The sequence below is a fragment of the Budorcas taxicolor genome, chromosome 3, assembly GCF_023091745.1.
Source record: "Budorcas taxicolor isolate Tak-1 chromosome 3, Takin1.1, whole genome shotgun sequence".
NCBI lineage: Eukaryota > Metazoa > Chordata > Mammalia > Artiodactyla > Bovidae > Budorcas > Budorcas taxicolor.
The window spans coordinates 17135945-17160914 of record NC_068912.1 but is presented as its reverse complement, the minus strand read 5'-3'; the positions used below and the strand labels follow the sequence as shown (position 1 = coordinate 17160914).

The 24970-nt window shown below is 48.2% G+C and overlaps 2 protein-coding genes across 7 annotated transcripts; both read left to right on the top strand.

Moving 5' to 3' along the window:
- The first annotated feature begins 652 nt into the window (after positions 1-652).
- On the top strand, positions 653-4342 carry S100A1 (S100 calcium binding protein A1). 2 transcript variants are annotated; one of them, XM_052637288.1, is made up of 4 exons: positions 704-798; positions 1856-2000; positions 2688-2840; positions 4033-4342. In XM_052637288.1, exons 3-4 carry the CDS (start codon positions 2700-2702, stop codon positions 4174-4176), a joined length of 285 nt encoding a protein of 94 aa, XP_052493248.1. In that variant the 5' UTR covers positions 704-798; positions 1856-2000; positions 2688-2699; the 3' UTR covers positions 4177-4342. The 2 variants fall into 2 exon arrangements, with proteins under 2 accessions (XP_052493247.1, XP_052493248.1); XM_052637287.1 differs by lacking the exon at positions 1856-2000 and having other exon boundaries at positions 653-798.
- A 1222-nt stretch (positions 4343-5564) lies between these two features.
- On the top strand, positions 5565-15195 carry CHTOP (chromatin target of PRMT1). Of its 5 annotated transcripts, none has more exons than XM_052636662.1 (7): positions 5565-5848; positions 6985-7066; positions 8524-8677; positions 9278-9361; positions 11169-11352; positions 12172-12309; positions 13962-15195. In XM_052636662.1, the coding sequence occupies exons 2-7, from the start codon at positions 7002-7004 to the stop codon at positions 14165-14167; spliced, it is 831 nt and encodes a 276-aa protein (XP_052492622.1). In that variant the 5' UTR covers positions 5565-5848; positions 6985-7001; the 3' UTR covers positions 14168-15195. The 5 variants fall into 5 exon arrangements, with proteins under 5 accessions (XP_052492622.1, XP_052492621.1, XP_052492623.1 ...); XM_052636661.1 differs by having other exon boundaries at positions 11166-11352; XM_052636663.1 differs by lacking the exon at positions 6985-7066 and having other exon boundaries at positions 11166-11352.
- Positions 15196-24970: the final 9775 nt, after the last annotated feature.

The following is a 24970-nucleotide window of genomic DNA, read 5'->3' as shown; positions in this document are numbered from 1 at the left end:
TGGGGAATCCCAGGGACAGGGGAGCCTCGTGGGCTGCCATCTATGGGGTCGAATAGAGTCGGACACGACTGAAGTGACTTAGCAGCAGCAGCAGAAACCACTGCAGATTGAAAAAACTAACTGGGGGAGCTCAGCACTGAGAGGTCCCATCTAAGAAACACCACACAGGGCCTCTCAAAATGAGAGCCCACTAAGGACCCTGCAGCCCAAGACCTCCACAGAGGATCCAGACTGAGACCCGACAAACAGAGGGGGACCCAGGCTGAGTGCCCCGCACAGAGGAGACCCTGGATTGAAATCCCTCAGTGGGATTGTCAAGCTGAAACCCCTCAGGGAGACTCCCAAGACTAAATTATTCACCGAGGAGTCCCCTCCAAGATGAGCCCCCTCAGTCAGGTGCACGCACCTCCTCTCTGCCCGGCTGCACACCCATTATTACTGGGTGGGGAGTGTGGAGCGTGGGAGGAAGAACCCAGAAGGCCTCTCAGTGTTCCTTCTTCCCAGGACCTTTCCCACCTCCCTTCCTCCTGGGCCCTGCCATTTGGGGCCCCCGCGTGGGGGTGGCATCCAAGGCTGGAGAAGAGGACACAGGGCAGCCTGTTTCAGCCCAGGAGACAGAGGGCGCCTCTGTCCACTCCTGGCCCCTCGCCCCACTGGGTGTCTGTCTGTGAAGGGGTGGAGCCGGTGCGGAGGGGGCGTCGCGGGGGAAGGACAACTGAAGACAGGTCTTCCCGCACAGCTCCAGGAGCCACATTTGCAGCCTCGTCTGCCTGTCCAGAACCTGCTCCCAGGCTGACAGTGAGTATCCTGCCCCATCTGCCCTGCTCCCTGCCCTGGCCAGCCTGGGGAAGAGGGGGCTTCAGCAAGGCTCCAGGAGACAGAGGACGATGGCACTGCAGAGGGTCTGAGAGGAGTTTGGGATTTGGGGGAGACATTGTTTGGAAGGTGCTGGGGGGAGGCAAGTGAAGGTCAGAGGGAAATCTGGGAGCTCGGGGCAGGGCGAGGGGTGAGGAAGCCAGTGGGAACTCCAGCCACTGAGCTTCCAGGAGACCCGGGCCTCCTACCACAGAGCCCTCAGGAGCCCCCACAAAGCTCCCTCCATCTCCCAGGTGCTGGGGAGGAGACCCAGCTCTTGCCTTGCATCCAGTGGCATAAGAATAAGGAAGCAGATGGAACCGCTCCTTCTGCACGCCCACCCACCGGCAGCCTTGGTCTATCTGCCACCCCACCCAGCCTTGCCCAGGTTCCCTCCCAGAGCATGGACCATGTGATACCAGGAAGAGGGGGCACTGGGGAACTCTCCCCACTCCCACCCTCCCTTCATATGACCTCCCTTTCTCCTCCTCCTCCTCCTTGTCCCATGCCTCAGCTCCTCTTTCCTCTCATTCTTTCCCTTTGTTTTTCTGTCTACCCCCTCCCTGCCAAGGTCCTTTCAGAATGGCCCCTATGCAAAATCCCAGGCTGCTCGAGGTCTCCAGGCAACCTCTAGGTGCCCTTCCTGGATGGGGCTGGTAACTGAGCCAAGAGCACCCCTCCTTCTTCCTCCTTATCCCCTCTATCAGCCCCGGCTTGGGTTCCATCTCCCCCAGGTCTCTGTGACAACCGCTTCTCATGTCCGGAGTTCAGGTGACACATACAAGGGCTCCATTGAAGAGCTAGGATGTCATCTGATCAGGGCCCATTGTCTGACCCCTCAGGCCTGGGGAAGGATGGGGATACCTGATCTGAGATACCTGAGCTGCCCCCAGAGGCTGTGGAGGGGCCAACTGTCCCAAGGCCAAGGGAAAGAGGCCCCCTGGCTTGGTAGTCCCCTCTCTTCAACAGACCCCTCCATTTTTCCCCTCCTCTCTCCCAGCCCCTTGGATTCAGAAGACCTCACGCATTCAGCCTTTATCTCCCCAAACACATACCAGCCCCATCCTCCCTGCTGCCACTGTCCCAACATCACCCAAGTTGGCCTGGGGACAGGAGTGGCCAAGAGCAGAGACAAGATCCCACAGGTATCTCCTCCTCTTCCTTGGGAGCCCTGGCTCCAGGGAAAAGACTCAGACATTGCTCTTTCCCTTCCCACTACTGCCCAGTAGAAGGGCTGGTTCTGCAGAGAAGTGAGAGGAAGCAAACTAGAGGTAACGGAGGGAAGCCAAAGTGACATGTTCAGGCTCCCTCCCTATGAATCTTGGACCACCCACTCGGACTGCCACCCTCTCCACCAAGCTGGCCAAGGGCTCCAGGCTGTTTATGGTGGGCCACAGAGTCAAGGTTAAAGAGGGGAGCCCAGCCCACCATCCCCAAGAGCAGAGCTTGGCTGTGCTAGGCAGGCAATCCAAGGGTAAAAATAGAGCCAGAGGAAGCCAGACTGGGTCCTGTGACCACCCCCGCCTGCCTGCCCCACCCACCTCAGTGTCTGTCCAGGCAGCCAGGAGCCAAGCAGAGTCTACTCCAGGCCTCTAAAGTGAGCCCAGCTCCAGCTGCTCCACCTCCATGCCCAAAGCCCTGACTCCCTCTGGCTAGGGTATGGATTGAAGGGCTCAGAGAATGAGTCTAGAAGTTCTGTTTGTGTAAAATCTCAGGAAGGATGAATTGTGGTGAGGATCCGACCTCATGGCTCTTTGAGCTGTGGGACCCTACCCCAACCCCAGGTACCCTAAGCATGGTCCAAGCTCACTTCCATGATGGGACGTGGGTAGGTGAGCTTCAAGATGGGCTCTGAGCTGGAGACGGCGATGGAGACTCTCATCAATGTGTTCCATGCCCACTCGGGCAAAGAGGGAGACAAGTACAAGCTGAGCAAGAAGGAGCTGAAAGAGCTGCTGCAGACGGAGCTCTCCGGCTTCCTGGATGTGAGCACAGGGTCGGGGTACAGGGTGGTGTGGGGAAGGGATGGGGGAACAGAGTAGGCTCCTCTCTGCCATCTCCCCACCCCAGCTCAGCCCAGCCATCCGTCTCCTCCCCCTCCCCCCGCCCCCCACTCCTCTGGGTTCAAGTCAAAATGCCCTGATTTACTCATCACCTGTTAAGGTGTAGGCGACGTGTAGGCGCCTACACGTGTAGGCGTGTAGACACATCAATAACGAAACACACAGTCTAGAAGGAAAAGACTGACACTTGCAAGCAAAGCTTGAACACCAGGAAGCACCCAGGGCCTTAACAGAGGCATCAGAAAGGACCATGGGAGAATGTTAGCCTAACAAGTGGGAGAGCCTCTCCAAAGAGGTGGCACTCAAGCCCCTGGGAGGTTATTAGAGTAAGTAAAGACATTTTAGGAGGAGGTACAGTATCTGAAGGTTTCCCAGGTGGCTCAGCCTCAGAATCCGCTCCAATGCAGAAGCTGCGGGAAACATCTCTGGGTCAGGAAGATCCCCTGGAGGAGGGCATGGCAACCCACTCTAGTATTCTTGCCTGGAGAATCCCATGGACAGAGCAGCCTGACAGGCTACAGTCCATAGGGTCACAAAAAGTTGGACACGACTGAAGCAACTTCACACGCACAATATCTGAACAGGAGGATGGGAGAGAGAAGATGGAATACGTTCAGTAGTTTTGATCGAACTGAAAGATGCAGAAAAGAAGCCAGTAGAAAGTGTACCAGCTTTTAGATTTTATGAGACCTGGGTTCACATTCTGATGCTACTACTTTCTAGTTGTGTGAGTTTGGGCATGTTCTTTAACCACTAAATGTCAATTTGTTTCTTCTCTAGAATGGGAATAATGAAACCCACTTCATACTAATTGCGCTAGAATTAAATGAGAATGCTTGTAAAGCTCCTAGTGCAGAACTTGTCACATTGTAGGCACTCAACATACGGTAATTGTTTTTATTATTCTGCCTTGTTAGGGAGCTAATTCTGCAGGCAACCGGAAGCCACAAATGTTTTCTTGGTTTTGAGGAGGGAAACAAGAGTCCTGTAATTATAAGTAGTTTTCCTCTTGCTCATCTCTGCCTTTTTCTCCCCAATCACCCCTCCCCCCATGCCCCTGATCCAGTGCTGTTGTCTCCCTATATACCTCTCTCTCCATCTCCTCCCTCCACAGGCCCAGAAGGATGCAGATGCTGTGGACAAGGTGATGAAGGAGCTCGATGAGAATGGAGACGGGGAGGTGGACTTCCAGGAGTATGTGGTGCTGGTGGCTGCCCTCACAGTGGCGTGCAACAACTTCTTCTGGGAGAACAGTTGAGGAGACGGCCCCAGCAGGCAGCGCCCTCCCCCTCCACCCTGCCATGCCTGCTCCTTCAACCTGCTTCCTCCTCACCTTACTTTTCCCTCCCCACCAACAAGGGCGCAAGAATAGTGGGCCAGGCCTGCAATTCTTCTTTCATTAAAGGCTTCTGTCTCACCCGCCACCAGTTGCTGTCTGTCTCCTTTGCTAACAGCACAGAGTAGGTGGACAGTATAGAGTAGGTGGGGAAATGAAGGCTGCTCACTCACAACTTGCCTTATTTGAGGAGAGATCTTTTTGGAGATAGGTCAAGGGACGCTTGCATCTTCCTATTTAAGGAATGCTGAAGGCCCAGGAAGGCTGGGATTCAAGGTTCCAGCCAGAAGTGGAGGATGTATGAAGCTAATACGTGTACCAGGGTCTCAGCTACAAAGGCAGAATTTCCCTTCAACCTTCGAAGAATATTTACTGAAGACCTACCATGTGCTAGACATCGTATGGGAGCTGGGGACACAGCAGTGAGCCTAACAACACACAACCCTCAACGTCACATAGGTAAAGCCCAGTAAGGATACCAAAACATTAAACTCACAAATATATGCTAAGAAGGAAAATAAAAGGATCTGAGGCGCCTATACTGGGGGCAGGGGTGAAGATGTGTTCATTCGCTCATTCTTCAAACATTCGAGCCCTTTATTGTGTGTCAAAGCATAATAAAAATCCCGTATAGGTCTGCATCAAAATCCACATGAACGGAAAACGGCGAGAGTGGACACGAAAACGGGAGGGGAGACGCAAAGGCCCCACAAAATAAGGATTTAACAATATTCAGGCCAAGCTGGGGAGGGAAGTGAAGAGGAAATTATGGACGGACGGTGGTGAGTGGCGCTGAACCCAGCAGAGGTGTGCTCTGATCACTGGCTCCCCTGCCTCCGCTGGGGCTTTTGCTATAGCCTACAATTCTCTGACCCGGGCCCGGGGTGAATAAGGGGAGTGCAACTACCCGAGTGCAAACTACCCGAGCCCAGTGGTCCGCAAGAGAGATCGAGGCACATCCGCCTGAAGAATTTTAGTTGTTCTGTCTTAGTTCAGGGGCAGAAGGACGCGCGAGAAAATACGGACAATTCTTTCACGGAGACCAAATCAGCCCAAGAGACGCAAATCACTTAATCATCCGCAGCCCCTTAAAACCCAAGAGCGAAACCATTCGGCCACGCCCTTCCCCGGGCGGGGCGCTGCGTGTAATACAGAAGAGGCCTTCGCTAAAGTCCCGCCTTCTCCCTAGGGCTCCGCCCTAATCCCCGCCCAGGCGTGGCACAAGTTTTCCCGCCCCTCTAGGGGTGCGGCGGATCTGACGTCTGACGTAACTGCGTCGACGCCATTTTAGCCGGTCCCATTCGGCCCTGGGCGTGGCGGCCATTTTGTTTTCCACACCGAGCGGGAGTTGACGGCAGCGGCTGTAGTGAAAGGAAGGAAAGAGCAGGCCGGGTGAGCAGGCGGACCGGCCGACCGGACAGCCAGCCAGCAGCAACGAACTAACTTAACAATCTACCGCTTAACACATCTAACCAACCGCCCACCAAGTTAACCCGAGCCCCTCCACCGTCAACTCAGGTTCGGCCGGCCCCCGGCCCGCCTGCCGCAGCCGTGGTGGCAGCCCCGGGAGGAGCACTGGCGTCCGTTTCCTTCGGTACGTGTCTGTGGTGAGGAGGGCGAGAGTTTGGGGGAGCCGAGGGGCCCGGCAGACGCGGAGCAGGAGCTGGTGGGATGTGGAAGCAAATAGGGAGTCGGAGGCCCCGAAGGGGGCGGGGCCCGCGAGAGGGAGGCGGGGGAGACCCCGCACTGGAAAGTCGTCGCGCGATTGACGGAAAGGGTGGAATTTGATAGGGATGAGAAAGGAACGTTGGCGAGTTGAGTTACGTTGGCGGTCCTGACAGAGGTTTGAGATGAAAGGAGGATTACTCGACTTCAAGGAACGTTGGAAAGTAATGGCGGCTTTAGGGTTAAATTTTGTGGCGCGCTCTCTGGGAGCGCACTCCCAGGGGAATGCTCGTGGAGGAAATCTTTCCTATTCCCTCCCTCCCCCAGGTCGCCAGGCCCTTGCTGAAGCCCCTAACTTGATCGCGAAATTGGTATACCTGTGTCATCTCTCTAGTTCAGTAGTTCTCAGTTTTAGCTGCACGTGCGAAGCAGCGAGGTAGACGTATTTTCCCTTGCTATATAAATGGCTCATCCCCAGACTTCACTATCAGAGATTGTGCTTGAAATGGTGTGGGCCCAGGCTTCTGAGTGCTTTTTGTTTTGTTTTTTTAAAGCTCCTTGCCGCCAAGGTTGAGAAGGACCGCTGTTGGATGAAAAACCAGACTCTTAACAACACTTGCTTTGGGTCTGCCATTTTGGAGGCTTGGGCAGATATTTTCTGTCCTGCGGCCTTGAAACATAACGGTGTGTGTGTTCAGTCGTGTCCTACTCTTGGCGACCCCATAGACTGTAGCCCTCCAGGCTCCTCTCTCCATGGAATTTTTCAGCCATGAATACTGGAGAGGGTTTCCATTTTTCCACTCCAGGAGATTTTCCATACCCTGGGATAGAACCCGAGTCTCCTGCATTGGTAGGCGAATTCTGTACTACTGCACCATCTGGGAAGCCCCAGGAGTTTATTAGTTTGAAGTAACTAGCTTCTGTTTAAGTACCTGAAATGAGTTTTGGTGTGATTGTTGATAGTCATCGATACAAACCTTTTCACTCATTTTGGGGTCTTTGGGTCTTGTTGAAATGAGATAGTCGCCATTCTGGTTTGCTCATTCTGCCCATTGTGCTTTGTAGATTCTCGGGATTTGAAGATGGCTGCACAGTCCGCGCCGAAAGTTGTGCTAAAAAGCACCACCAAGATGTCTCTAAATGAGCGGTGAGGCAGCCAACAGCAACTTCAGCTCGTTCATAAGAAAACATTACTTAAATTGGCGCTGGGGTCCAATGCACAAAAGTCTGTTTTAAACTAAATACCAACAGAAGGCTACAGACCTCTGTTCTTAGTTGCATCGTATGTGGTACACAAAACAAATTGGGGGGTTGTTTCAAAACCCCTTATCAGTAGATTTTTATATTATGCTATCTGAAATATTTATCTGGTGGGATGTATTTTAAAAAGACTCCTCACACCCTCCCTTTTCTTCACATATTTTTACGTTGATACAGGGGTGGTGCAGCTCAGTAGCATGACCCTGGCTGCAGTAGGCTTGCTGCCCAGTCCAAGGCCAGCAGTGTTGTGTCTGGCCTGTAAGAGGCAGGTAGCAAGCTAAGAATATGTCCAAAGGCCCTTGAATGTCATTCTTGGGCCTTGTAAGAGGCACTTGCTTTGCTCCATTTCACTTTCTTTCCACTCTGCTTTAGTTTGTTTTTGTTTTCAATTCTTTTACAGTTGAGTGTTCTCTTTCATCCCATTAAACTTAACTTGACAGGAGTAATAGAAGAGTGTCTTCACAAGCTCTTAGATGATTGAACTAACCTTTTCAGAAGTTATCGTTTGGAGTCAGAAAAAATAATCATTTGATACTAAAAGAAAGTTACAGTATTTAAAGGCACTTTCTGTCTGAGAGCTTTGTTCATTGAGTGCCTTTGACTAGTGACTTTATTAAGCTGATGTTAGACCACTAGATGATTTACTTATGTTTGTTTGTCTTTTCTGAAGCATATTTACTTCTGTTTATCTCTTAGGGTGTGTTACTCTGATTCTCCATGTTTGCATATTACTAAGTGGAAATGGCAACCCACTCCAGTGTTCTTGCCTGGAGAATCCCAGGGACAGGGGAGCCTGGTGGGCTGCCGTCTATGGGGTCGCACAGAGTCGGACACGACTGAAGCGACTTAGTAGCAGCAGCAGCAGCAGCAGCAAGTGACCAAATACATGAGAAAATGTGATATGCTCTTACAGTTTATGTGGGTATATCATTTCCATGGGCTTTGAAGGTGCTCTTGTCCTTCCGTGTATTTGCCCGTAAAATAGCACCCTCAGGTCTCCTGAGGTTTTGGCTTGCATTGTCCGTCTTTGAAACTACATCTTCTGTCTCTTGTCATCATATCTGCTTATTGCGTGTTTTTCATGCTTTCCACCTCTAAAAGCCGTTACCTGAGCCCTTGTTATCACTTTTGATTGAATGTGCTACACTTAGCTGCATTTCTGAGTTTCTGATTCTTGCAAGTTTGTGGAAGCAGAGGAGTCTTGAACCCACATCAGCACTGATCTAAGTGTACCACTTTAAGTTCGTGGGATCTGGAGCTCCTGGTCTAGCAAGCCATGAAAATGCCAATAAATGTTTTGTAATAAAGCTTTTATTTAAACATCCATTTTGTTCGACCTTGAAGCTTTACTAATATGCTGAAGAACAAACAGCCGATGCCAGTGAATATTCGGGCTTCGATGCAGCAACAGCAGCAGCTAGCCAGTGCCAGAAACAGAAGACTGGCCCAGCAGATGGAGAATAGACCCTCTGTCCAGGCAGCATTAAAACTTAAGCAGGTGAGAGCATGGGTCGTAATGCTCCAGAAGCAGCTGATCTGTCAGGCAGTCCACTGAGGCTGTCAGGACATGATGGGTAATTATGAGGTGGCTCAGGGCAAAAGCTGAACTTCTCTGGAGGAGAGAGAAGCTCAGAGGATTCCCATTTGGGCAGGTAACAATAAGTAACTTTTTGTTGTCTTTCTCTTTTAGGGAGTTTGCCATCAATGTGGCCTGTTTCTATGTTACCAATGAGTATTAATCTCTTGTTTTCTGATCCTTTGCCCTTAAGAATAGATTGACTGGCTTTTCCACAAAGAATTTTTAGTTTCTGTTTTAGATGATCTTCAAAAGTCCTGTATTCCCCATTAAATTATTTACAAATTAGGGAAATGACTTTATTCTTGCTTCCCTAGTACAGGGAATCTGAAAGGCCTCTTAGTCAAAGGTTTTCAGTGCTAAACAGTGGAAAAAGTAGGGTGACCCTCATCTCCACAGCACCTAAAGTAAATAGAACAACAGCACTGAGTGATTTAAGAGTTAGTGGGTTCGCTTTCAAATTTCCGTTAAGAAATAATCCTATTCAGATCTGAAATAAAACCTGCTCTTTATTATTCATAGACTTTTTATGCAAGTCCGGACAGTGGCGGTGGAAGGATATGTCCAAGCTGTGGCTGGGCGTCTGGAGGGCGGTGCCATGCAACTGTAAGGACTTTAACTGGAAGCACTGCATGGCTGTGCATAAAATCAGCAGTTAAATATAACACCCTTCCACCCCCACCCTGAACCATTGGGCTCATTGACCAAAAATAAACAAGGCCTTCTGCTTCAGCTACCGTAAGCCTTGGAGTGGCTGCATTCATCCCTGACTCAGGAAAGCAGTAAAAAGCACCACTGTTTTCTAAGAGTAAATATTAAAAATTGCTGAAGACAAGTCTGACATATTATTCCAAAGGACCATTTTGACAAGCTTTAAACATAATCTGTGCAGAAAGTAGCCTCTAGAGCAGTGGTGTCCCGTAGAACTTTCTGTGATGATGGAAACGCTCTATCTATAGCTGTGCTCTCCAGTAGCCATTAGCCACGTGACTGTTGAGCACTGAAAATATAACTAGAGTGATTGGGGGGCTTAAATTTTTTACTTTATTTTACTTTTTTTGCTTGTAATTTAATAGCCACGTGTGGCTAGTGGATACCTTAGCCTATAGCAAGCACAGCTCTAAAGTGAGACTGGATGGTACAGCTGACATACTTGAGCTTCTTGTTAATTTAGAGAACAGGGTTTGGTGGCAAGGCAGGACTGGGAAGAGAGAAGAACTTTTAAGTACTATCGTCTCCCCTTAAAGCACAGATCTTGAGAGGATATACTTGGAATGACCAAACACAACAGACTTGTAGAATGAAGTCCTGACCTCGTGTCATTCAGAGCCTATCCCTCTGATAAGCAGTTTGTAATCTTAGGCTAATAATAATTCACAGCATATGGTTGCAGAGAAAATCATTTGTAGTAACTTGTGTGTGAAGCCTGAGGATACTTAATGTATTTTCTTTCATATTGACTTAGTCTTTTTAGGAGAGCAGGCTTGCTAGGGCTTTGGTGTTCAAGGCAACACAGTCATCCATTCCTTTGAAGGAATTTAATTGTCTGAGATCTCGTTTTCATGGTTTCTCTTTGAGGGACAGATTATTGAAAAATCTATATGGTATATCCTTGTTCTCACATGTGACCCTCAGTTTTATGGTTATAGCTCAACTCAATTCTAATGCAGGTTCGGCTGGTTTTCTCTGGAGATGTATTTGAGTTATATGTTTATTATAAATTAAAGGTCATTATACTGACTTAATGGAGCTGTTTGCAAAGGTAGACATGGAATTATCACTATTTAAGATATGTAAGGAAAGGAGATTTGACTTTTTTGTGTTTATTTACATCTTAAGGTAAAAAGTGGACCGTCTGGAGATAGATACTCAGAGGAAAAATGGACACACTGGCCTCTTTGACTGAGAAATCAAACTTGTTCTTATGTCACAAGAATTCAAATGAACTTATAATTTAAATTTTGCCCAGAGTGTGATGAACTTCCTATGGTGTTTGAGTAAGCTTTTGAAGAGAGTGGTAGTCCTTGGGCAGGTATGAATTAAGTCATATCATTGTCAACTGGTGGTTCAAAATCAGCAGAATCCACGATTTGAAATATAGTGTTCTTTTTAAAACTTACATTCCAAATAGTGGTATATGACTTCTGTAGCCAAACTAGTCAGATAATTTGTGGTGATGCCAATTTCATGGAACCATACTCAAGCTTCTTAGAAGCTCCGGATCAAAACTCTGCTTCTCTTACACTGTGTTCTGAGGCAAAGGCTTGCTTCTGGTTTGGGATCCTTGACAGCAAGTGCAGGTTTATTTCCCACCACACAGACATCTCGCTTCTTTTTCTCTGCACTTTTAGTTGCTGAATCCCTTTGGATTGCTTTTTTGATCTCAATTCCCTAACACCTTTTCTTCCAGAAGAGCTTAAAGCAGCGCCTGGGTAAGAGTAACATCCAGGCACGGTTAGGCCGACCCATAGGGGCCTTGGCCAGGGGAGCAATCGGAGGAAGAGGCCTGCCCATTATCCAGAGAGGCTTGCCCAGAGGAGGACTTCGTGGGGGACGTGCCACAAGAACCCTGCTTAGGGGCGGGATGTCGCTCCGAGGTCAGTGCTGTGTACCTGACAATTGTTCGGGACCCACCCCCTTCCCTTTTCTCTTGGGCTGCTATGGACACATTTGTTTAACATCTTTAAGCCTGAATTTGTATTAATATAATTAATAACTTGAAATCACGTATTTTTAATAGTGCTGCATGTCTTTTATCGATACCATTCCTTTTCTGATAATGTGCAATGGTGAGAGGCTATGACCTGCGTAACAACAGGTAATTCATGTCATCTCCATTCCATCTTAAAACACCCTGCTGCTGCTTGAATCAGAGCACATTCAAGTTCTAGAAATAAGTCAAATTAAGAAATTTATGGGTCTTTTGGCCTATATCTTAACTAATCATCTGTTCCTGGTTCTGTTCTAGTGAAACACTGTTACACCTGGAAAAAAAGCACAAGTTGACCCATAGCTCTTAATTATATGTAACATTTTGGGCACTGTTATACTGTTCCCTGTATAGTTCTTGTCCCCTGCAAAAATGTACTAAGAGCAGGAATCATATCATTTATTTTTAAATCTATCATGGTGCTAGGTACCTATCTATGATTATTCAATACATACTTATTAATGTATATACTTACTAATTGATTTAACTGCCAACTTCTTCCAAAAATGGATTTGTGGTCAGACTTGTTGAATTGATTGAATAAAGAGCAGCTTAATCTGTTCATACTCAGTGTGCAGCTTGCCCCACCCAACCTAAAAATTAACTGAATTAACTCTCATTTAACCTTCACCGCCTGCCTTTGGTTAGAATCTACTTTGTCTCTCTTGGATTTACCTGCATATACATTGTATGCCTCCTCTCCAAGGTCAAAACCTGCTCCGAGGTGGACGAGCCGTAGCTCCCCGAATGGGCTTAAGAAGAGGTGGTGTTCGAGGTCGTGGAGGTCCTGGGAGAGGGGGCCTAGGGCGTGGAGCTATGGGTCGTGGCGGAATCGGTGGTAGAGGTTAGTCAGCTACCAACTTCAGAGACTAGCTTCCCCTTATTTCTCTCCCTTCAAAACTCAGAGCCACCTTTCTGCACAGCTTCAAGTCATAGGCAGGCTTATTTGTTTGTCTTGTTTGTTTTATGAAACTGGCTTATTTTCTAAATACACACATGCTGGTAGTGTGAAAGTCTGTCATGGGTTTTCTAAGAACAGTGAGGTATGTGTTACAGAGCCAGATTATATGCAGTCTTTCAGGCTCTTGCAAATTTACAGTGTATTATTAAAATGACAAGATGGTCAGTTAAGGGTTTTATCTTTTTTTGTTCCTATCCCACCACCACACAATCCACCTCATAGCTCAAAACCCTACTTTGAGTCTAATAATAGAGAAGAGGGGGGTGAACAAAAGTAAAGCAGAGTTAAAGAAGATGGTAGGCTTGGAGCTAGGTATTGACTCGGTTTGTGTCTATGCAAAACCAGAGATTTTTCCATCAAAGTAGAAAAAGCAAGATGGTATTGTGTCAGTTAATTAACTGACTCTTGTTGATAATCTTACCTTCAGACTTAGTGATACTTGTCTTGTGACTTCATGGCCCAGATTGGAAAAGAATTTTTAATGGTGTTGCTGCTATTAATACCAAATCTCATGGGAGTTTTCTGGCTTAGAGCTTAGTGGAAAACTCCCATCAACACCTATCCAGGAAAAAAATACATACATTCTTATAGCCCCTGTATATATTTGCTTTGGTCCTTTTTTTAAAGTGTGTGGTGGGTCTTCCATAATTTATAACCTTGAAGTAGCCAGGGGATAATAACTGTTGAGAAAGGACATTTGATAACTTGAGGGTTTATTTTCTTCTCTCGCATTATATGTTGCTTGGCTTATTGAGTGAAGTGCAAGCTAGTTTGGGTTTCAGGATGAAATAGCTTGTTCAAACTATCTTGACTTGGTTTCTGAGAGACATCACAAGGATTTTGTGGGGAGGAGTCTAGAGTAGCTTTTCAGAAAGCTGGGTATGTTTTGTTAAGTGAATTGAAACCACCTCTCAGATGACCGTAATTGTTACAATGTGAATAGAATCAGGAGATAGAAATGGCTGGAACTTCTCCAAGTGTTTTTTCCCAACTCCCTTAATTGTTCCTATGTCAGAATAACTCCTCAGTCTCCTGACATAGGATCAGCCAGCTCCTTAGGTTTGATAAATTTGAGGAGAGATGAGCTAATTTTTCTGAAGGATCGCCAATAAAGTTTAATTTGAAAACTGTCTAGCTTCACATCCCTGTTTCTCTGTGCCCTTGTTACTTCTCCCTATCTTACTAAATGGAGTTATCGATAATGTATTTGCATTTTAATTATAAGCTTAAAGTGAGTCTCAAATTTTTTTAGTTTCTCCATTTTGAGAGAGATTAAGAAGTTTTAATTATCAGTTATTTTCCCTTTGGTAGAATTTTTAAAATTAGCGTTTAGAGATGAGCATGTAATAAGGGATTCATTATGTGTGCTTTCCATGTGTTGCTTTCTACCCAGTGTGTTTCCTGTTTTTCCAGATTTCTCCTCTTTGCCCTGCCCCTCAGCCTTTCTCAGCTAGACCCCGCTGCTCTAAGGGGCATTTACCATAGTACCCGTTAAACATACTTGTAACTGTTTTCTTCTTTTTCCTTTGGGCCAGGTCGGGGTATGATAGGTCGGGGAAGAGGGGGCTTTGGAGGCAGAGGCCGAGGCCGTGGACGAGGGAGAGGTGCCCTTGCTCGCCCTGTACTGACCAAGGAGCAGCTGGACAACCAGTTGGATGCGTACATGTCGAAAACAAAAGGACACCTGGATGCTGAGTTGGATGCTTACATGGCTCAGACAGATCCCGAAACCAATGATTGAAGCCTGCCCACCCTCCTGGAAGACTCTTGTTCAAGTCACACATCTGTAAATAACCTTAAGATAACAGATGAGAAGAAAGCTGACTGATACTGAAAGGACCTATCATAATAGGCTCTGGACTGACTTGGCCACCAGTTTGTGCATTTAGTTGTGTTCCTTTTACTTTTTGATACTATGTTGTATGAAACCCTTTTTTCCCCTCTGACTGGGGTTTGCTTTGGTTTTGTTATTTGGTGGGGGGAGGGGTTTCCTTCACCCAGACTTTTCTTTGAACATGAATGTGTTGGCCTTGTGGCTAGTATACCCTCTTCCCCCATCTGCCTCTCCTCATCTGTCATATGCTTTGACAGTCTAACATTTCCTCTGTTCATTTTGGTGCCCCCGTGAAAAAGTCCCAGAAAGAGCCCACCAGTGTTCCACCTTAATGTCTAAGTTTCTGAGATAGAATTCTGTTTAATGTTTTTAATAGCCTCTTTAAAGTGTTCAGAAAATCTGGAGCTCATAAATGCATTCTGCCACATTGATGTTTTAGTAAATTGGGAACACTGACATAGCTACAGGGCTACCAAACACGTTACACGTGCTAGCAGCTCTGATTTAATTAAAGTTATTACCGTGTACACTTGTACCACTTAACCATCGTGCTGGTTTGGATATGTGCGCTTTCTACCTGGGAATGAGATTTATAAACTTTCCCTCTTGGTTTTGCATCATGCTCTAAGGGATGTTTTGGGGTTGGCTTAACATCCTACAAAAGAGGAGAAAGCCTTTTGGTTTGCCAGATGCCTCAGAATGGAAAGGGCTGAAAATTGATGACAGATACCTGGTGGGAGGGGTCAGAAGATAACCTTGCTAAAGTGCTGTTATCCTTCTGTTTACCCCAGACCAATCTTGGGCTTCTCCATTTGTCGACCCTCTTCTTACTCCCCATGAAGGTTAAAGTTCAGCCATAGTCTGTCAACTGTTCAGTTTCAGTAGAATCTTTTGTTTCGGGTTCATTACAACAAGAAGTTGTTCTCTCAAATCCATCCAGGACTTTCTCTTTATTTGTTGGGCTATTTCAAATGCTGTGGCCACTATAACAATATTTTAAGATACACCTGTAGAGTTGTGAGTCCTTCATAGTTGTATTAAAATTCAGGGTGGGGAGGGTGAGAGTTTGGGACAGAAAGTGAACAATTTCCCCTCTTTTGAATAATCCCCAAGGCAAGATTAACCGTACTTGGTAAAGTACTAACTCATTTGGTGCATAGCAAGCTCAAAGGCATTACGTACTCCCAGGACTGGTTTCCCTTTTCCCCAGTGCTGTTTAAGGGAAAAGAAGAACCTAACCACCTCCAATCAAACCGGTTACCATTGAGCTACTTAGAACTCTGACTCCAGTAGACCCCCAAGACTGTTTTGTTGCAGAGGTACTGATTGGCAGTGGGCAGGCTACCCCTTAAGATCTTAACATCCAAGGCTTGCTGGACATGTTTGGGAGAAAGGGCGGGAGCTGCAGGGGTGAGTGGGTCCCTTTACCCTCTTCAGGCACACAGTTTGATGTGATCCAGTCTCTCAAATCCCTCACCGCTGTCCTTCCCAAATACTTTGAACTTAGCAGAAGATGACCAACATGTATGTGTTCTTCCGGATATTTTTTAAGTTGGTATCTGGGACCATCCTCTAGGCCACTGAGATCTTCTGTAAGCCAAGGGGTGAAAGAGGCACTGAGGCATCCTGGGGGTAAGGGGTTGCTTTGTGGGTCCCAGTGAAGCTGGGCAATGAGGTGACCCCTGGAGCTTAAGCCCTCTTCCCTCTCCTTCCTCTGTATTCCTCTAACCACTCCTTTTTTCTCCTACCCCTTGAAAGAATTTCCAGTGTGAGTAAAGGAACTGCCCTCCCAATCATGGGCCCTGCAATCCCTCCTGTTGCTCACTGCAGTTCCAAATCTCCTTGAGACATATTCCTGCTTCTGCCAAGCTCGGTCTTAATGAGTGCCTAGTCTATGGGGTCGCACAGGGGTGGACGCGACTGAAGCGACTTAGCAGCAGCAGGTGGAGTAGAGAGTGATAAAGAGTCAGCCTAGCTCCTGGGTCAGCCTTTTACTCATTCACCCACCATCTGCCAAGGACTTACAGACACGAACACATCGTTTGTTAGGCATTGGGAGTACAGAGAACAGGCTGAGGATGGATCATTAAAGTTAAGAGAAAGTTGTACAGAGAAGGGGGAAGAATACTTCAAGGAGAGAACAATACAAAAAGGTACAGAGGTCTCAGATGTATGCCAGGGAAGGCATTCAGCAGTCCTTCACAGTAGGAAGGGAGACACAAGTGACCAGATTGAGTAGCCTGGAGCCTAATTGTCTTGCTAAATACCTTTGGCTTTGTGATTTGGGTGATGGGAAATCATTGAATTTAGGCAGGAGAGTGCCATGGGGTGATGTACACAGAATGGTGGAATATGGAAATGGGCTAAAGGGAGGAAGACCATGGAGTCTAGGAAACTGATGAGTTAGTCAAAAAAAAGAAAGCTGCCCTGAACCTGGACAAGCCACATCCTCAGCAGTTATCTAGCCATCTGATGTCTGGGGTTCCTGTCACAAAAGAGTCGGGGTGACCTGAGCAACCTCAGAGGAGAAGGAATGAGACATACTCCTCTCCCTGGCATGCTCTTGCCGTCTCCCTAGTTCCCTCATGTGACCCCATGCCTGATCTAAAGCCAGTGGAAGAGCTGCTGCCCAAGCCAACCTTCACAACAGGTACCCACTCCCCTTGGCCTCATACCCGGGAAAGAACTAAGCATCCAGGCAAGAGGGGCTGGCAGAGGACAGGGCTCCAGCCCCCGTGAGCCCAAGTGGCAGCCCCTTTTTCCCATCCCCAGGCCCCTTGGAGCCTCATCGGGTGTACTGAAACAGCAGCGGCCTGTGGGGCTCCCAGGCATGGAGGCATTTCTGCCCATTTCATAGGCAAGACTCCATGACCTCCCTTGCGTTCCATAGGGCATATTCGAACAGTTGTTAATGAAGGGAGGAACAGCCAAGAAATCACCTGAGTCATAATTAAAGTTGAGGGGAGAGGGGCTTCCCAGGTGGCTCAGTGGTAAAGGATCCACCTGCCAATGCAGGAGACGCGAGTTCAATCCCTGGGTCGGGAAGATCTGGAGGAGGACAGGGTAACCCACTCCAGTATCCTCGCCGGGATAATCCAATGGATAGAGCCTAGCAGGCTACAGTCCATGGGGTCACAAAAGAGACAGCCTGACCGAGCACACACAAGATTAAAGGGACCAGAAAAGCTCAAGATTAGTAGACCAGTCACCTGAGAGTACAAGCCCTACACACACTCTGACCATGTCAGAGACCTTACCTTTGATCCAGTTATTAAACCCCTCATCAAGTTCTCTGGAGGGGAGACACACAGAAGCCACCGGTCCCCTTGGCCCCACAAAGCAATAAAGCTATCCTTTTCCTTTTCACCCAAGGCACTGATTTGATTCACTGGCACCAGTGTGCAGAGAGGCCGAGCTTTTGGCAATAATACCCATCAGCAGTGAACAGCACCCAGACCAGCACTGTAAGTGGGGCAGGCCTGGTGGGAGGCTCCTAGAAGGAGGCAAGGGGCCCAGAGAGGCTGAGACCTGGGAGGAGACCTTGTCTGGCCTGGCCTGGCCTCTGTGTCCCCTCTCCTGTCCATCCCACTGCAACCCCAGGCCTCCCACTACCTCTCCCACTGATTCCCCAGGCAATGTGGAGAAGGCCAAGGGCATCCAAACTTCCAGTTCCCTGGAGACCTTTAAGAGCTCACCTCCTGCTCCCTCTCCTTCTCCCACAAACACTCGCATATAGACACAGGTGTCACAGTAGGGGTATATCATCTTTCTAATCCTGCACCTTCTCCGGGCAACACCTCCAGGCTCTTAATTACGAAATCTCCAAATCTCCAAACTCATGTTCTGCTTCTAAATTTTAGCTGGTAGCACCAAGGGGAGAGGAGTTCCAGGGGCCGCTGGATGCCCTACACTCTTGCCTGAAAGGGCTTTCTTCTGACCTCACCATATCCATTCTAGTGACTCACCAAGGCAGGATGATGCCCACCCACCCACCAAGGGTAGAGTCTGAGTCCAGGGATGGCTCTGGGACCTGTGACGGTGGCAGCAATCTACCACCAACTACCAGACAGGGCCTCTTACTGTGTGAGCAGACCAGTAGACCTGGGGTATCTATGGCACCATGAAACCTCTTTAAAGGATTCTCTTGATTCCGCTGTTAGTCTTGGTTTGATTTCTTTACCTTTCAGTGTAAGGTGATTATCAGTTTAAGATTTAAACACATCTATGTGTTAGCAAGTCCAAACTCACTCTGCTTGCCACACAACAGGCCAACGAATCCAAGAGACAAGGTGTTGAGGCAAGGAATATTATTACTTCAATCAGAAAGTCGGCTGACCAAGAAAGCGGTAGATTAATGTCTCAAAATGACGGTCTTGTCAGGGTCTGGATGCCAGGCTTTTATAGAACCAAAGATGGAGGTTGTGAGGAGCTAAAGTCAAAAGGCAGAACAGAGAGGCAGAGGCACTGAGGAAGTAAAGTAAGACAGGTCTTCAACCTTGCAAAACATCTAGAAGGGCCCAGGCTTTAGAAGGGTGTGTTAATCTCTTCTTTCTTTAGCCATTCACAGGTAAGCAGGGTCAGATTATCTCTCTATGAGCTGAACAAAGGCACTTTTAACAGGCAGAGGAGCAGGATCCTCTGAGGCATGACACTGTGTATGACTATAACAACAGAAACAAAAAGCAAGTCAAAGAAATGGTTCCAACAGAGTCAGAATTGACTCTTTGAAGCATGTGGTATGATGGGGGTTGCTACAGAAAGAAAGCCAATTCTGACTCCAAGCTGGGAAGCGCTTTCTGACCTGCTCTTCATTGCTTTTGCTGTTACAATCATACGTAATATCTTGCCTCAAAGGACCCTGCCCCTCTGCCTGAGTGTACTAAAGGGCCTTTGTCCAGCTCCTAGAGAGAGAATTTGACCTTCAGTTCAGTCACTCAGTCATGTCCAATTCCTTGCGACTCTATGGACTGGAGCATGACAGTTCTCCCTGTCCATCACCAACTCCCAGAGCTTGCTCAAACTCATGTCCATCGAGTCAGTGATGCTATCTAACCATCTCATCCTCTGTCATCCCCTTCTCCTCCTGCCTTCAATCTTGTCCCATCATCAAGGTCTTTTCCCGTGAGTCAGCTCTTCACAACAGGTGTCCAAAGTATTGGAGTTTCAGCTTCAGCATCAGTCCTTCCAATGGATATTCAGCACTGATTTCCTTTAGGATTGACTGATTGGATCTCCTTGCTGTCCAATGGACTCTCAAGTATAGTCCCAATCTCACATCCATACATGACTACTGGAAAAACCATAGCTTTGACTAGATGGACCTTCGTCAGCAAAGTGATGTCTCTGTTTTTTAATATGCTGTCTAGGTTGGTCATAGCTTTTCTTCCAAGGAGCAAGCGTCTTTTAATTTCATGGCTGTGTTGTAGCCATGCATTCCGGGAAACAAACTCACTCAGAAGGACAATGCAGATAGTGGAGTGCAGATTATTACACCTTCCGGGCCCAAGGCAGAGTCTCCTCTTAGCCAAGGACCCCGACCAGTTTCTGTGAAAACCTTATACAGCCTAAGTGTATTTGCTCAAACCCACCTCCCCAAATCGTTGAAACTAGTCTGGACAAGGTAAAAGAAAGATATGATCAAAGTTAACTCATGATTCATGTGTCACAAGACTAGATAAACAGTGGGTATTTATCAATAGGCCTGTGGTCATATCCCAATAAACATAATGGAATTTACCACTTTGTTCTGTTACAGAGATAATTAGCGTATTCTTTTAGGCAACGGAGAGTCCAAGTCCAAGTCCTGAGGCTCTTCTGTCCGGGGGTCTGGTTTTCCATTGGCATGCCATTTCTACAGACACCGGGCACCACGTTCAGAGTCCACTGGGAGGGTGACCATGTGTGTAGCCTAATGTTCGCAGCCTGGCCTAAGACAGAGTCCAGCTCTGTCTGTTTCCTCCTTCATTCCCCCCTCTTGATGCTCTTAACTCATATTATGAGCATCATTCATAGGGATATATTGCACCCTGGCTCTCCGACCGCCAATTTGGGAGAATGACATCAACCTTCAGGTTACAAAGTTCATAATACATTGTAAAATTCAGGGTCCACAAAGCAGAACTATCAAGGCAACTATAACAGTGGTAAATATAGTTTTCTACCGATTGCCTTTCCCCCAAGATAGGACCGAAGTCCAGAAAGGAATGTTTTCATTTGACATTGCTTTACCTGGTTTTTCATGTCATTTAAAGCAGTTGATACATTGCCAGATAAGTCAGGAATGCATACACAACGTTCAACCTTAATTACAGCACAGGTCCCTCCTTGAGCAGCTATGAGTATGTCCAAAGCCATTCTATCTTGAATTCCCGCTTTTCTCATTTGGATTTGCTCTTCATTTAAGGCTGGGATGGCTTTTGTTCTATCTAGGAGGGCCTGTTTTGTGAAATTAGTCAAGGCCTCTACTTTAATCATAATATCTGCTGTCCCTATAGAGGGTAGGAATAAGGCAGCAATATACTCACACCACTGAAACACGGATCTTGTCCACCTAGCATGTTAATAAGGTAGGTTTACCGAGGCTTGTTGTAGGTTAGGCTTTTGTTACGCTGGCATTTATATCAAATGTAACCCTATGACCCGAGTCTATTGACTATAGGTCTGGCTTACACCCAGACAGCAGGGAGAGATTATGATTGTGTCCCAGAAGGAAGCAGAGTGGTTTAAAATCTCCTTGGCAGAGCAGTGGCAGCCACCAGGGAAGTCCATCCATCACAGACAGAGGCAGAGCCCCACATACCCAACGGCTGGAGGTATTGTGAAGTCCGTGTATGTAGAAATGTGCATGTTGATGAGACCAAGCAGCAGGAGTTGATTATGCGGCTTCATCCTCAAGGGGCTCGTCTGGGATCTTCTTTTCTTTCTTCTTAAGGATGGTCTTAGTCTCTCGAGGATCAGCGGGGTCCCTCTGTGCAGTCCACTCAGCGTTTTCTAGGTCTGCGTGGTATGCTCTCTTCAACCTCATATGATGGATCCAAGGGGAAATACCTGCAACTTTAACTGCAGTAGGGGTATTTAGAATAACAGTATAAGGGCCTTTCCACCGAGGGACTAGTAAATCAAGTTTCCAATCTTTGACCCATACTTGGTCACCAAGCGTAAACTCACAAATCTGTTCCCCAAGGGGGAACAGAACACTTTCTTGTACAAACTTAGTTACCTGATTTATTACCTTACCCAATTCCATCTCCTGCAAAATCCCATCCCCCCTTACCTGAGGCAAATTTGTTGACACCTGTTTTATTATGAGAGGGGGCCTCCCATACACAATTTCCTATGGAAAATAGCCTTGGGACTGTGGGGTCATCCTGAGTCTGAGCAGAGCCATCGGATCAAGTCCACCCAGGAGCAGTCAGTCTCCATGATCCACTTGGAGAGTCTCTTTAATGTCCGCTTGGTTCATTCCACCATCTCAGAACTCTTGGCCTATATGCAGTGCGCAATTTCCATTTGATGTTTATAGTTTTGTTTACTTGTTGTACTAAATCAGCTACAAAAGCCAGGCCATTGTCTGATCCAATGCTGGTAGGAAATCCAAATCTGGGAACTATTTCCCTGAGCAGGCACTGGGCTGCTTCTGATGCTCTTTCAGTCCAAGTAGGAAAAGCTTCTACCCATCCCGAGAACGTGCATACCATGACCAGCAGGTAACGGTAGTGTCGATGAGGTTTCATTTCAGTGAAGTCCACTCCCAGGTGTTCAAAGCGCAGCATGCCTTTCAGCTGAATACCCAGAGGTTTTTGTCTGAATACCCGAGAGGCAGCATTAACCTGTGAGCAGGCGGCATGGCCTAGGTGGGTCGCTTGGTGTGTTTGGCTTACTAGAGTGTGTGCCAGCTCCTCTGGTACCAATAATTTGCCACTTGGCAATTCCCACCATCCCTTTTCAGTCTTGATGGCCCCTTCCGCTTTGGCTAACCTGACAGCCGTTGTCCTTGTTTTATCAGGCTAGTGCCATCAGTATATAGGACCCAACTAGGATCTGGAACCTTGTGTCCTTCTTTAAAACAAACCCTAGATATCTTACCTCCTCCTTGCAGATCTGTGCCTTCTTCTTTGACACCCGGTGACCTGCTTCCATCAGCAACTGAAGGAGTGCTTTTATCCCTTTCCAGCATTTTCCCTTGGTCTCGGCAGCCAGCAGCAGGTCATCTATGTATTGTAGGAGCCAACATCCATACTCTTCCAGATGGAAAGAGTCCAGGTCAGAAGCCAAGGCTTCCCCAAAGATGGCTGGGGAGTTCTTAAACCCCTGAGGGGGAGTCCAGATGAGCTGTTGCTTGGTGCCCCTGACTGGATCTGCCCATTCAAAGGCAAAGATGGGCTGCGACGCTGGGGCGAGGCGTACGCAGAAGGCATCCTTGAGATCTAGGCACGTAAAAACTTTAGTCCTCGGCGGGAGGAGGCCAAGTAAGGTATAGGGGTTTGGAACAGTGGGGTGTAAAGTCACAGTAGCCTAGGTGACTAGCCTGAGATCCTGTACAGGCCTTTAGTCCTGTCCTTCTTCCTTTTTGACTGGCAGGATTGGCGTATTCCAAGCCGACTGGCACTCTACTAGAGTGCCCGCTTGTTTCAATCTATTGATGTGGGGCAGTATGCTGGCCCAGGCCTCTATCGGTAGCGGGTACTGGCGCTTTCTAACCGGGATGGTGCCTGGTTTGAGTTCTATTATCACTGGGGCTTGATGTTTAGCCAGCCTTGGGGGAGGGGGGGTTGTCGTCTGCCCAGACCTCAGGGAATAATTGAGTTAGCTCTCTCTCATGCTCTTCCAGCCCACCCAGTTCTTCCTTGGGAGGCTCATGCAACCTCCACTCATCTTGAGGGGGTATTGAGAGAGAGCAAATAAGTCATAGTGCCCATCCGGAAGGTGGGCCTCTCCTCAGGGGAGAAAGTCACTTGTGCTTCTAGTTTGGAGAGCAAGTCTCTTCCCAACAGGGGTACTGGGCACTCAGGAATGTAGAGGAATTCATGAATCACTTGGTGCCCCCCCATCTGACATTTTCTGGGCTGGCAAAACAATTTAATCATCTCTTCTCCCGATACTCCAGTTACAGCAGTAGTCTTTTTGGACAGTGGTGCCACAGGTTTTGTTGCTACCAACAGTTCTGCTCCTGTATCCACCATGAAGTCAATGTTTTGGTCCTCCACTTTTAAGGTTACCATGGGCTCTCGGGGACCTGATATCTCTGACCGCCACTCCACCCCCGCCCCCGCAGCCCTATTTAATTTCCAAGTCAGCAAGCCCCACCACTGCCAGAGCTTCCTCTTCCTTCCTTGCCTTAGGGCATTCATTCTTCCAGTGGCCAGGCACCGGGCTCACTGGTTCGGCCCGGGGCCTCCGTTGGGACCGGCTGAAGGACTGTCCTGTCCCTGAGGCATAGGAGGTTTTCCAGAGGGCCCGAGATAGACTTTCCCAGAGCAGCAGCTGGCATTGCAAATCTGTCTGTTCTCTTTCGTTCCCTCCGGCTCTCTGGCAGTGCGCAGTCTCTGCTTAATTCCAAGGTCTCCCTCCTCTTCCTGTCAGTACTCACCGGGAGAGGCGGGGATAGCTTGGGCAGTTCGGCTGGACCCGGATCCTGGAAGTGTTGGCCAGAGGCTTCTGCCACTGGGATCGGAGCCCACCGAGGTGGCGGCTCTACGAACTCCGGGAGAGCTGGCGGAGGAGCAGCGGCTGCTGCAGGAACTTCACTTGGTCCTGGATCAGGCATTAATGCAGCCTCCGGTCCTGGTGGAGCACTGGGCCAGTGGGGGCGCCATCATCCAGTACGGGGGAGGGGCAGGTCATCCTTGTCCAAATCCTGCCAGATCCCAGAGGGAGAAGGGGGATCCGCATGTCTTCGCCGGCCAGTCAGCAAGGCTGAACCAGAACACCACGTGGTCCAAGACTTTCTCCCTTAAAGTCCGTTCTGCCTTGGTGGGCTTGATCCGGTGCGGATGAAAACATAGATGGGTTAAATATACCACGTCCCAGGCCATCTCTGGAAAAGCCAGTTCATACTCACTTATGTATCCCCCCCTTCTAGCCTGACAATTGCGACAGGTCAAGAATTTCACAGCAGACAGGACACTTCCTGGGGGCGGGCAGAATGTGAGCATACAAGGACCAGTTTCCTATCCTAAAAATCCCCTGGCGATCGCTGGTAATAATTTTCCCTGAGACGGCATGGACACACCTCCTAAATGACCTTCACAAATTCCCTTCTTAAGCCCTAGCATGCTCGTGTCGACCTGTGTACCATGCAATCGCCGCCTGCCTATTCCAGGCTCCTGTGGGTCTGTGCCCCTTCTAGTCCTTCTCAGGGGGGTGATCAGGCCCCCTCTTCCACCCTGCCGGGTGGGTTCCTCCTCACCTGAGTGCTCAGTTCCCCTGCTGCCATCCACTACCTGCTAACATGAAAGGTCCAGGCATTGACAAGCAGAATCCTTCCAGAAGGGCGAGGCACCTTCCCCTCTCTAGAAGATTCAACTGGCAAGGCCTCGGAGTAGTCCCAAATGGGACTTGTCTCCTCAAAGTGAGAAGTTTCCCGGCCAATGCACCAAATGTTGTAGCCACACGTTCCGGGAAACAAACTCACTCAGAAGGACAATGCAGATAGCAGAGTGCAGTTTATTACAACTTCCGGGCCCAAGGCAGAGTCTCCTCTTAGCCAAG